At 35.0% G+C, this 13,342-nt stretch overlaps 1 protein-coding gene across 1 annotated transcript in view; it reads right to left on the reverse strand.

Moving 5' to 3' along the window:
* Nucleotides 1-280: 280 nt before the first annotated feature.
* Nucleotides 281-13,342, reverse strand: part of PIK3C2G (phosphatidylinositol-4-phosphate 3-kinase catalytic subunit type 2 gamma) — a 425,918-nt gene continuing 412,856 nt past the window's right edge. Inside the window, exons 32-33 of the mRNA XM_037846573.1 lie at nt 6,346-6,471; nt 281-687 (exon numbers count right to left, since the gene is read on the reverse strand). Of these exons, the coding sequence (XP_037702501.1) occupies nt 535-687; nt 6,346-6,471 (279 nt within the window). The 3' untranslated portion in view covers nt 281-534. The remainder of the gene's footprint in view (nt 688-6,345; nt 6,472-13,342) is intronic.

The raw sequence follows: 13,342 nt of genomic DNA on the forward strand, positions 1-13,342 counted from the left end.
TTTTTAAGTTCTTCTATCTCACATCTAAAGACTAAAATAAACTAGACAGATTCCTAGGAAGAAAAAAGTAGGGTTATAAGTGGGTATATAGGCTATATATTTAATTTAAATAAAAAATCTGTTGCAGGTATATTTAGGTCTGAATTAATTGATGAGATGTGTATATTTAGTTGTCTTTCTTGAAAATACACTGAAAGTATTCCTTTAAACTGTAGGTGCACAATTTAAACAAAATGTGAACATATGTTTGATTAAAAATATGTATTAAATTAAGGGGCTTTTTATTATTTTACGTATTGAAGTTTACACAATTAATTGGTACTCCATATAAGGAGAAAAGATTCTAAGAAAAAAGTGAAAATTCAGGTAGAGAATAAATAACTCTAAAAGACTGATTCTGGTTCCTTTTTCTTGTGTCCTTAGTATCTTATCCTGTCTTTGACGACAAATTTGTCCTGCTAATGTGACAGAGCAGCCTAAAAGTGAACAAGTACAATTAGTTAATGAATAATACATATATGTTTATGGCAATGGTCAAATTATACTGTTTCCCAGTGAATACCATTTTTCTTCATTGAGCAGGACATCACAGAGTTGGATGTTAATTGCTCCTACAAATGTGGTTTTGCTCTTCACAATAAGCATTAAGACATGTCCTTGAAGCTCTGTGACTTCATCATACACCACCTGAAAAAGGAGAGAATAATGAAATATAAATCAGATATGCTCAAATGCTTCGTTTTGAGCATTCTTTCATATAAAAATATTTAGCTGTATTCTTTGAATGGATAGGTTAGTGTTGTGAGAGTCTTTTATTTCTAACTCTAATTCTGAAAAGCTAAAGGTTCTGCTAAATAATGGAGTTTAAAGACAGAATATATTCCTAAGAGGCTTAGAACTTAACCTGATTCCACTAAGAATTGTCTACCCCAAATTAAATAAGACTGCAAATTATTACATAGGAAGAAATTTAAAATACATTCACCCATCATTTTTTTAATTGAATTCAGTTTTATTGAGATATATTCACATATCATACAATCATCTATGGTGTACAATCAACTGTTCACAGAACCATCATAAAGTTGTGCATCCATCACCCCAATCTATTTTTGAACATTTTCTTACACCAGAAAGAATCAGAGTAAGAGTAAGAAATATAAGTAAAAAAGAACACCCAAGTCATTGCTCCCATCCCACCCTATTTTTCATTTAGGTTTTGTCCCCATTTTTCTACTCATCCATCCATACACTGGATACAGGGGGTGCGATCCACAAGGTTTTCACAATCACAGTGTCACCCCTTGCAAGCTACATTGTTATACAATTGTCTTCAAGAATCAAGGCTACTGGTTGGAGTTTGATAGTTTCAGGTATTTACTTCTAGCTATTCCAATACATTAAAACCTAAAAAGTGTTATCTATATAGTGTGTAAGAATTTCTACCAGAGTGACCTCTCGACTCCATTTGAAATCTCTCAGCCACTGAAACTTTATTTTGTTTCATTTCACCTCCCCCTTTTTCACCCATCACTTTTTAATTGTCCTTGAACTTATCATGCAATATTGGTACTTGAACACTATCCTCCTCTGTTGAAGGCTAATGAGGAAAGACAGACCAAGTTCCATGATTTCCTTGTGTTACTTAAATACAATGCAACAATATTTTCATCTACATTTGAAGCTATCACTCCATGGTTACTTTTATTTATTTGCAATTGCTATCACTTCTCAGCCTTCTGGCTAAGATCAAGTATAGTATTTACAATTGCTTTATTTTAATTATGAGAATGCATGCTCAGTAAATAAAATATGGATGAAACAAAAAATAACAAAAAGAAATGAAAAAATCTATATTACTACCACTGGGAGATAATTACAGTAAAACATTTTGATATTCTTTTTTGTTTTATATATATAGTCACTTTTTAAGAATTTGAGTTCAATTATGCTGTATATACAATTTTGTGACAGGTTTTTTTTTTCTATTTAGTATTTACAAAACTTTTCTTTAAAGGGAGCTATTCAATTGTGTTTTACAGCATCCAGAAAGTAAGTCACTGGCCTCACCACCAAGTGCCTTCAGTGGTAAAGAAACTTTAAATTAATGTGTAGTACTATAAAGAAATCAGTTATTCATCAAAAAGTAGTGTATAAATTAACATGGTTGCCATGAAAACTTTGGACTATGAGTTTCACATGCTGCTATAAATTTGTTAGCTTTTTTACAGCTAACCTACAAGATAGAAACTTTCTCTATTTGCAAGAGAGTAGCAGGGGAAGCAACTTGAGAGGGAAGCCCTCTGAGTCAACTGGGAGGCCACATGTACTTTCTGGTGCATTGTATGAATGTGGTTTCCAGTCCTTTGCACACAGCATAGGGCTATTATCTATGCACCCACTAAACCATTAATGAAATTGAGTTCAAGTTCAGCTTGTTAGCTGCTCTAAACAATGATTTAAGATCAAGTAAATAATAATTCCATCAAGGGACACCAGATGCAATGTAGTACATGTTATGGATTGACTTTTATCCACCACCCCCCAAAAAGATATGTTCAAGTCCTAACCCCTGTCCTGTGAATGTGAACTTACTTGGAAATAGGGTCTTTGAAGATGTGATTAAGTAAAATAGAGTCAGACTGGAGTAGGGTAAGCCCTAATCCAAATGACCGGTGTTCTTATAAAAGAGGAGAAGTTGGGGGCATAGCAGACAGACACAACAGAGTAGGGTATTTGGTATTTGCAGATGTGGGAGGCACAGGGATGCACCTACAAGCCAAGGAACACCCAGGGTTGCTGGCAAACACCAGAAGCTAGAAGAGGTAAGGTAGGAAATTCCCCTACAGATGGAGTGTGGGCCTGATTTTGGACTGCTAGCCTCCAACCCTGTTGGTTGAAGCCATCTAATTTGTGAGACCCTACTACGGCAGCCCAAGGAAATGAAGACAGTATGTTATTCCAGTTTGCCCTGCTCTAGGTGACAGCTCCTCGCTGCCTCCTCTTCCAGAATCTCACTTGTATTCCAAAGAGGAGATTATCTTTTAAGTTTTTAAGTACTGGTTATTCAAATTATTCCATTTCCTCTATTGAGTTCTGCTGGGATAATAAAGATTCTAAGGACTGCTTTAAAAACCTCAAAAATCCCACCACTGTAATTAATGTTCTTTAACCGCAACTGGACTCCCAAAGCTGCCTAGAAATCTTTCCAGGACCTCAGAGTCAACTCTTTTCTTTGTCTGAACTATCCTCCATTTGCCTTCTCACAAAACTTTCAGCAGATAAACTCATTTCTTATTTTACAGAGAAAATAGATAAAGGGGGCCCTCAAAGCATTCCTGAATGTGAAGTAGGAAATGGAATATCTCTAAGCATCAGGCCTTTGGAAAAGTTTGGTTTAAGAATCCTGTGGATCACTTAAATAAGCTCTAAAGATTTAAATTTCTAAGAAAAATATCAGTAATGTATATTTGGACCAATCTGGGGTCAAGTGTATGCTTTCTCCTTTGCATAATGGAAATAATCCTTTTTAGCATTGTGGGGAGAGATACAAGAGATAATGAATATAAACCATATTAGAAAACCCAGCATATAATAAACACTAATAAAATAGCTGGAAAAAAAAATCCATCCACGAATGATTGTTTCCTTGGTATTTTGCATCAGTTGTGTGGAGAAAATACTTCCAGACAGAATTGAGTCTCTCAGGTATTTAGTATGCTGAAAGTCTCAAGAAATGACTTTAGCAACTCATTGCCTTTTTTTTTTAAAAAATATAAACATTTGAACTTCTAAAATTTATATTACTTTTTTCTTTGCTTTACTGGGCAAATGTTATTTTCCTAAAAGTAACTGAACATGTAATCATTACACATTGTTGGAAACTGAATCATATCCCCACAAAACGCATGTTCAGTTCCTAAACCCTGGTCCTGTGGGTCCATTTGTAAATAGGACCTTTGGAGATGCTTATAGCTAAGGTGTGCCCACGTGGAACGAGGATTGGTCTTAATCCAGTACGGCTGAAGTCTTTATTAGCAAAGGAAATTGGACACAGAAAGAGAAGCTATGGGGAGCAACCAGAAGCTGGAAGTCAGTGCAGCCCAGAGGAGAAAGGAGAAGACATTGCATGTACATTGCCCTGTGATGGAACCCCAAAGATTGCTGGCCAGCCAGGAGATACTGACCCCGGGAGAAAGCAAGCTTTCTAGACTCTGAAACCCTGAGCCAATGAATTCCTGTTTTTTAAGCCAACTCATTGTACCCATTGAATGGCATTTATTTTAGTGGCTGGGAAGCTAAAACACACATCATAGATGATGCATATCTTTTCTAATTGCTTTACTGCTTCCATAACATTTATATATATATATATATATATATATATATGCACTCTTTTCTCACTGTGAAATGAATAATTAGTGGGTAATAATAGAAAAGCACAAAAAGTGCCCAGGAGACATTCCATTGGAGTTTTCTAGCAATAGGTAGATGTGTAGGTCAAAAGCTTGGGAGAGAAAGGCAGGGCTTGAGGAGGAAACTCAGATGCAACCTCCATATAGATGATAAATGAAAATTTGTAGATATGCAAGATAATTTTGAAAGAGTATATATAAAGAGGAGATGAGGGTGGATCATGGAACTGCGGCACACAACCAGATTTTAAAAGGAGAAATGACAATGAAGGAAATGAGGGAGTGGTTAGAGGAGATGGAAGAGAACTAAGAAAAGATAGAACTGAGGGAACAAGGGGAGGTTTCAAGAAGGAGGGCATGGTCCATAGCTGAATCGCTGTCCTGGGGAGGAGGTTTGAGGAGTCACTGGATTTGGCAGTTGGGATTTTATACCACTTGAATAAAGCAATATCAGTAAATGTCAGAACCCAGACTGCAAAGGATTAAAAGGAATTAATGAAGTGAGAGCAGGAAGTGGGGGTTGTTTTTGCTGAAGTTTTGAGGTGATAAAGAAAGAAAGAAAATTTGGATGCTTCAAAGAAAGGATGAGTTGAGGGGATATTTTCCTTTTAAGATTTCTAAATTGGGGATCTAGTAGATGAGACAGTCTTAAGAAAAAGAGAACAAATAATTGAATGAGCAAGGTTCTGAGGAGATGGGAAACGCTGGAATCAAGAGAATACATGCAGGGGTTTGCCTTAGAAAGAAGCAGGACTTGGAAGTTGAAATTATATATTACAAATGAATTAGAGAGCCATTTATAATATAAACTAATTTTAATTTGCACTTTCTATTTGTTTATTTTGTCAATTTTTCAAGAGAAATTTTATGAAATTTACTGTTATCATAGGATAGACTATGATAAAATTATTATGTAATGGAAATCAAGTAAAGGAAAATCAGGTTAGAGAAAATAAGATAAAATTAGGGATAAAGTTAGTATGCAAAACAAATGCCATATAGTCTTGGGCTCTTGCTGGATATGCCAGTTGGAATGTATTATGTCGCCCAGAAAAAGCCATATTCTTTGACGCAATCTTGTGTGGGCAGACGTATTGGTGTTGATTAGATTGGAATCCTTTTAGTGTTTCCATGGAGATGCGCCCCACCCAACTGTAGGTGATAACTCTGGATAATTTCCATAGAGGCGTGGCCCCACTCATTCAGTGTGCGCCCTGACTGGTTTACTAGAGCACTATATAAGCTCAGATAGAAGGAGCGAGCTTGCTACAGCCAAGAGGGACACTTTGAAGAATGCACAGGAGCTGAGAGAGGAGTTTCAGCTTACAGAACATTTTGGAGACGGCCTTTGAAAGCAGATTTTTGATCCAGAGAACCTAAGAGGACAAATGCCCCAAGAGCAACTAAGAGTGATATTTTTAAGGAGCTGAAGCCTAGGGAGGAACGTCCTGGGAAAAAGCCATTTTGAAACCAGAACTCTGAAGCAGACGCCAGCCACATGCCTTCCCAGCTAACAGAGGTTTTCCAGATGCCATTGGCCATCCTTCTGTGAAGGTATCCGATGGTTGATGTATTACCTTGGACACTTTATGGCCTTAGGATTATAACTGTGTAACCAAATAAATCATCTTTTATAAAAGTGAATCCATTTCTGGTGTTTTGCATTCTGGCAACATCAGCAAGCCAGAACACTGGAGGTTATGCTGCAATTTGAAAATTGTTTCACAAGCACTTTGAGAGCAGAATTTGTATTTTCTAGTTCCCATAGTATCTTAGACCAGTGATTAGCACACAGAGCCTCTTTTGAGAAATATCTTTCCTTTATGGAATGCTGCTGCCAATTACTGCAAATTCATCATATTTGTTTGTTAAGCTGCAAAAATGGTTAGAAAAATACAAAACTACTGGACAAGAGATGAAACATACTTACAATTTCATTGTAAGTGGGGTCGGTACATTTTGGAACAGATTTTGTTTTCCTCCTACGAACTTCACTGGGATATGGTAAAAGATAAAACTCAACATGTGCACTGGGCGCAGAGCCATCCGGGAGATGCTGCAAAGAAAATGGTTATAAATATTAATGCATGTTGCTATCAAAGAAAACAAATACAAAGCTATTAAATATCTAGACCAAAGGCAGGATCAGGATTTATTACAGTCATTCTGTTTATCAGAAAAATAAGAGAACAATCAAAAGAAACACATCATTGCTTAAAAAATCCCAAATTACAGTTTAAAAGAGTAAAATAAATTAACTTTTGTCAGAAAACTATATTTAAAATCCCAAGAGATATTATTTTCTTTAATTTTTTTTTTTACAGTAAAAGCCAAATTTGCATTTTGACAGAAATGGTCAAGAACTGAACGTTAGCAGGAATTAAGTACCTTGGGTTACTTTATTCCATTTGAAAATAAAAAATATCAAGCTTAATACATACAATGAGATATTGCATTTAATGACGTGTGGATATATATTTTATAATGTCACATTTTAAAGCAGAATTTAATTAAAATATCAATTGGACCTTTACCTTTAGTATACTTACAAGAATCTCAAATGGTTATAATAATATTATCTCAATTTGAATATACTTACAAGATTTTCAAAAGGTTACAATAATTTTATTATCTAATTACCCTAAAATACTTTGGAGAGTCCTCTGAAACTGTGATCTGTGGAGCTCCAAAAGTTACCCAAGGGGCTGCCTGAACAATGGGGCCAAATGGGTGGTCCTCTGAACTTCCCCAACCCCCTAACTCCACCCTCTTGTCTTCAGATTTTCTCTTCTTCTTTTCCATCTTTCCTTCAAATCTATTATGGATATTTTTATTGATTAATATATCATTTGAAGAATGAGATCCATTGTTTCTAAGAGTTTGAAAACCACTATATATGAAAGAAATGGGTTAGAAATGTGATGAATTGAGTTCTATTGTGATCCTCACCAAATGGAGAGTAAATGGTATTAAAGCTCTGGATATTTACTTTAATCAAACGAGGAAGATGCATATAATTTATATTTAAGTAGATGGCTTAAAAGTCAAATTTGAGGAATTAAGTGCTTATTTTGTGGATGACATTCTAACTATTAAATCAGTAATTTTCAACTAATATATTAATGCTCTGAAACAGTGATATTCGCATGTGAATATTGGTGCCACTGTTATTCCCATTAGCTTTACTTTTATCTTTCTTTTGCACTCAAAAAAGTATATTGGAAAGCAAGAAAACACAAGACATATTATTATAGGACTAACTTTTATTCAGTTTTAATTTACATGATAAAAATTATATTAGAAATTTTTGGTTATTTTTAGGAACAAATTAGACAAAATACATCTTTACACAACCATTTGTCAAAATGTTAAGATTGAGAACTTGTACTTTAAATAGAGATCAAGGTATCCCTCCTTCATTTGATGCCTTCCCACAGGAGGAGGGGTTCTGAAATTCTATCAGTGACATAATGGAATCTTCAGTGACACTGAAGCTGCTATTAATATTTGAGAGTGGGTTCATGTGTACGTGTTGGGGTGGGGTGGGGGAGAATGAAGAGGATAAAAGTGTTTTTGCTCTGTGTAATTATCTCTCTTGTCTGCCCTAGGGCTTAAGGATATCAGACATATACTCTTTGAATATTCCAACTTAGTGGCTAGAATCACGGTTTTGGAAGTGTTCTGTCTAATTGCAAATCTAGACTCCCAAAATTACCAGTGACATGGCTTTAGGCAGGTATCTTAACTTCTCAGTGCATCAGTTTTCTCATTTGTTAAATAAGGATAAAGATAATACCTCATCTTGTAGGATTTTAAAGATTAAATAAAATAAACCACATAATGTGAGAACAGTGTCTGAATCCGAGTAAGACAGAATAATTGTTAGATATTGTCTTTATTTCCTGTAACTTGAATGTGAATGCACCATATGCACCAACTGAACAATGTATCTCCAACGTACAATGACATTTTTATGGAGCAGAGTCTCTCAACTGTGGCATTACTGACATTTGGGACTGGATAATTCTTTGCTGTGAGGGTTTCTCTGTGCATTGCTGGATATTTAGCAGCGCTCCTGGCCTCTACTCACTAGATGCCAGTAGATCCAACACATCAATTATGGCAACTAAAATGTCTCCCGACTTTTTCCAATGTCACCTGGGGAGCAAAATCACCCCCGGTTGAGAAACCCTGATGTAGATGACCCCCAAATAAGGATCTCTAGTTCATCCCTGGGATCCCAATCTGTGAATATCTCTGTCTGGATGTTCACACTTAGTAAACTCCAACCAAGATCTACTGTCTACTCTTCTCACCACTTCAAAGCAGATCTTCACAACTCCTTAAAATTGTTAAATGCTACTGCTTCTTTACCCTGGTACCATTATCATCCTTGATTCTCAAATCCAAGTATGTGACAAGATCAAACTCCTCCTTTTAGTCCCAGTTCACCTGAGGTTTTTTATTATCTGACTTATAACCAGCTTTTAATTAATTTTTATGTCTATAGTTTTCCCACCTCTTTCTTTCATTCATCCTGGATATCACTGCAGGATTTAACTTTGCTGTAAAGCTGCTTTGATCATGTCACTTCCCTTCTCAAAAGATTCCCCACTGCCCGAAGAATAAAGCCCAAATTACAGAAGGGCATTCACAAAGTATTTAGCAACTGGAGGTTTGGGCTTTTATTTCCAAGTTAATGTCATTGACATGCTCCTTGATTATCCTGGAGTTTTCAGAATGACAGACTAGCACAGGTTTCAATTTTAAATCAGGGGTGCATTAGAGCTGAGCAGCAGGTTTCATATGTCCTTAGCAACTTTAAATGCAGAAGTTTTCTGAAGTCTTTAAGAGAATGTTTTGTTTTCCAAAGCTGCTGTCTTATCAACATTATTTAATTATTTTTCTCCTGGCACCATATCCTGTTCCTTAAAGACTTCAGCTAATTTTTTTAAAAGATCACTAGCTATCTTCTCATCAATATTTCTCATTTTACCTTTTATCCTTATGTTTATGCAAATTAAACTTAAATGATTAAATAACCCCCATTTGTCCAAGTGTCTCATCCTGGGATTTTTTACTCTTGGTGCTTTTGGACTTTGGTTTTGATATGAAGAGTCATAAGGATTATGACCAAACAATGAGAAGTTTCCTCTGTCACCCAGAGGACTTCCTTATTCATGGTGGATTCATTTAAAGCAGTAATATCACTTCTAGAATTTTGGTTAAATTTTTACAGTGCTCAGAAGATAAAATAAGTTTGATTAAACCTTATTTTTGTTGCTTCTACTAACTCTGGATTCTAGGTATTATATATTGCTGCTAAAATATTTATTTTCTATGTTGTTTTATAGTTTATACTTCTGTTATCTTTCTTATGAGACTGGAAATTCTTTGAAAGGAAGATCCTTATCTTACTGGTCCAATCCCCTCTCACATTTGCTTTGGGCTTTGCTCCATTGGTTGTTCACTAACCCCACCATACTACCAGTTCCTTCTTTGTAGGCTATTAATATGTTTCTGAATCTCCAAATAAAAATTCAAATTCTCACTTGAAACTGGGTTTCCCTTCACCATATTCCTTTTCTTCCTTTCATAACTATGTCTTCCTTTCGCAACATTCCTTTCTTTCATAACAATCTTGCCCCTAATCCAGTGCCTGGTAGTATATGGTAGATATTAAATAAATACTATTAAATTAAATGACTGACTGAATGAGGTATATCTTCATAGTTTCTAACTCTGAAAGTACTCCATTTGTATTTGTTGAATGGATGATTTCCACTATTTATAATTTAACATAAAAACTAGAACTCTTCATAGATTTCATTTAAGTTAGTTTCTCTTATATTTCACAACATTTCTTATTGTAAAACCAAGCAAGAAAAGGTCTCCTGCAGGGTTAAGTAGATGTATCCTGGGTACTGTTTCCAAGGTCTGTCTTTGGTGTTTACTTGTACACTTAGTCATTTGTAGGCATTTCTCTGCTAGATATGACCTTCTGCAAATCATTTGGGTTTTGTGGTTCATCAGGAGTGTTGAGTAAAAGTCTTTTTGTTATGTCCAGTTATTGTCACGCTCCACTTCTAAAATTTTGGCCTACCCCATCTCTCAGGACATGCAAGACAATTAGATGCTTACTACCCCACTTTATTCCTTTCCACCCCCAATGGAAACTAGACTGGATTTGTAATGTTATTATTTGTATTCAGTCTCCAGAATGAATCCTCAGCTACCACCCTCCTTTCTTCCATCTGGGGACTTGATCTCTAACTGCTCTCCCTCTTTCCTGTGATATTCCTCCCCACCTCTCTGGATTTCTCCCATTTTACTCCTTGAAAACTTCCTTACCAGTAAGCACACAACTAGTTATTTAAACCTCCTTCTAGGAGATAATGATGTCTTAACTATTTCTTGGGGTCACAGATGGGAATTGTGAACTAAAGTCATGATACCAGATCTCCCATCACACCCCTCTTTTGTGGAGTTCATGGAAAAGAAACAATCAAAAGAAATAGGTACATTCCTTTGTTCTGGTGATATCAGGGGATATTCACAATTTAAATGTCTTACGGGGACCATGGGTGGAAGCAGGGGCTGCATTCACATTCCCACTAAGCTCTCGCTATGGAGGGAATAAATATGTCTCATACGTATGTGCTACTATTTTTTCAAACATACGTAAGGTGCTCTTGTGAACACAATTTTCATATTTAAAAGCACTATCATATTCATAGTTAAAAAATATTTTGTATTTCTTAAATTTACCAGGTATTCAAAGGACTTTAATAACACCTGAGGAATCTTTCCTCTTCAATTTTAAAAAGGGTCTTTTTATTTGAAAAGATTGGGAGTGAAGAGCTTAAGATATTTTTAATGTTAGCTGGTAGAGAATCTTCTTTCTCAACTGAAGAGTGAAGTTTAGGGGATTCTTAGTGTAGTTATTATTTTGAATTATAAAAGTTAAAATGTCTGTGTGTATATTAGTAATTCTTTGTTCCCAATGTTGACTTCTAAATGGTATTGCTTCAGGCACATGAATAATTAAACATACTGATTTTCAACCTTTACTTCTTGCCCCAGATTGCACACAGCATTTCAAACATTTTTCATTACTACTATTGTTGATCTTATGTTCAAGGAATGAAAATGTCCTGAAAACATAGTAAATTTGTCAAAACTGAGGAACAACCACCCAACCAAGTAAACAACATGTTGTACAGAAACAAAGCATAACATAAAGCTGTTTATAAAGTAAATGAAACCATCTCACATAACAGGATGTGCCAATAGTATTCAGTATTTTTATACCAGTATATGAGGAAGATAATTTTAATACACAGTGATAATAATAATAGTTACCACATATTGATGTTTACTATATTTAAAGCACTGTCTTAAAACAATCTTAGAGTCAGTATTATTGTTCCTATTTTACTGAAGGGGAAGCCAGGACTGTTTTCTTGTAAAACCTATGCTTTTAACCACCACACTGCATTGATTCTCTACAAAGAAAGGCAAAGGAAACTGTTAGATTTAAAGAGCACTTCTAGTTCAAGTGTTATCAGGAATGTGACGAAGAAGATACATACATGGTTTAAAAATATCAGACACTTCGGAAACTTCTGTAGATTAATCTACAGCCTAATTTTATTTAATAGGTTATTATAATTTTGATGAATAATTTATGAGACTTTTCCATCAAGTTTAAAAAAATTTAGATGTTTCCAATTATAGGATAATATAGGCTTTAGTAGAAATCAACTGAGGATGATTAAAATACGATAGGATTATCAAAACCTAAGGTCTATGCCAGAAACAAAATAACATGATAAAAGAGCATTTTCCTCATCTATGTGTCTGTCAAATTACAATTCTGAAACTCAGGCTAGCCAACATGAAGAGGGTCTCTTCATAAAATCATAGTGTCTGGGTCCAGAAGTATGATAAAAGTGTTTGGTTTGTTGTGTGCTCTGATCAAAGGAATAGTGGAATGATCTTTCCAATCTATGTCTGTTGGTTAATATGCAGTGTGATGATTTCAGAGCCTCAAGAATTAAATTAGGATGGTCTCTTGCTTCATTTCACACCAATTTAAGCCTCTAATAGGACTATTTTTTTCATCAATAGGTAATTTGCAATAATGATTTTAAAAATCAATTGAAAAACCTAACTACCATGTGTCCAGCACTTTGTGTGGTCTGTGAGAGGACGCAGAGAAGTGATCACAATAGTTCTGTTTTCAAAGAAACTGCAAACTACTTCATTGGTATGATAATCTTGTTGCGTGTGTGTATGTGTGTATATATATATATGAATTTAAAATTTTAATCCTTGACTTAATGACAGAAGTCACAGTCTAGTTGATAGAATTCTTTCACTGTGCCTGATTTGATGAATACAAATTGAATTGCTTCTAAAAATCCAGAATTCTAATTACAGCTCCAGGCTTTGTCACTGAAGTGTTTCGTGAAGTTTGGCAAGTTCTCCATTTCTCAATCTTAATAACATTTGTAAGCGGTAAGGCATTAAACCTCATTTTATTTTTCAGAATCTACTCAATTGCAAATGCTGATGAGTTGCTTATGAGTTGGCTGGTGATTAGACTCTTTGTACAACTATAATGAACTGCTCTAAATGATTCCAAATCTCTGACCCTCAGCTCAAGTTTGAGAAAAATTTACAGATAAGAAATTATTAGTGATTAATGAAGAATTGTGAGGAACATATAAAATGCTAGAAGATAGAAATATGATGTGGTTATATAATCTAGTACAGGAAGAAGATAGATTCAAAAAAGCAGAAACCAGTAATTTAGTGGTAAAATAAAAGCATTTTTTACCCATTGATCAGATATTTGCCTTGGCCTGTTTTATCATAAACAGCTGTATCATAATTTAAATAAAGATATAGGTATATAATTACTA

Source organism: Choloepus didactylus, chromosome 8, assembly GCF_015220235.1.
Source record: "Choloepus didactylus isolate mChoDid1 chromosome 8, mChoDid1.pri, whole genome shotgun sequence".
NCBI classification, from domain to species: domain Eukaryota; kingdom Metazoa; phylum Chordata; class Mammalia; order Pilosa; family Megalonychidae; genus Choloepus; species Choloepus didactylus.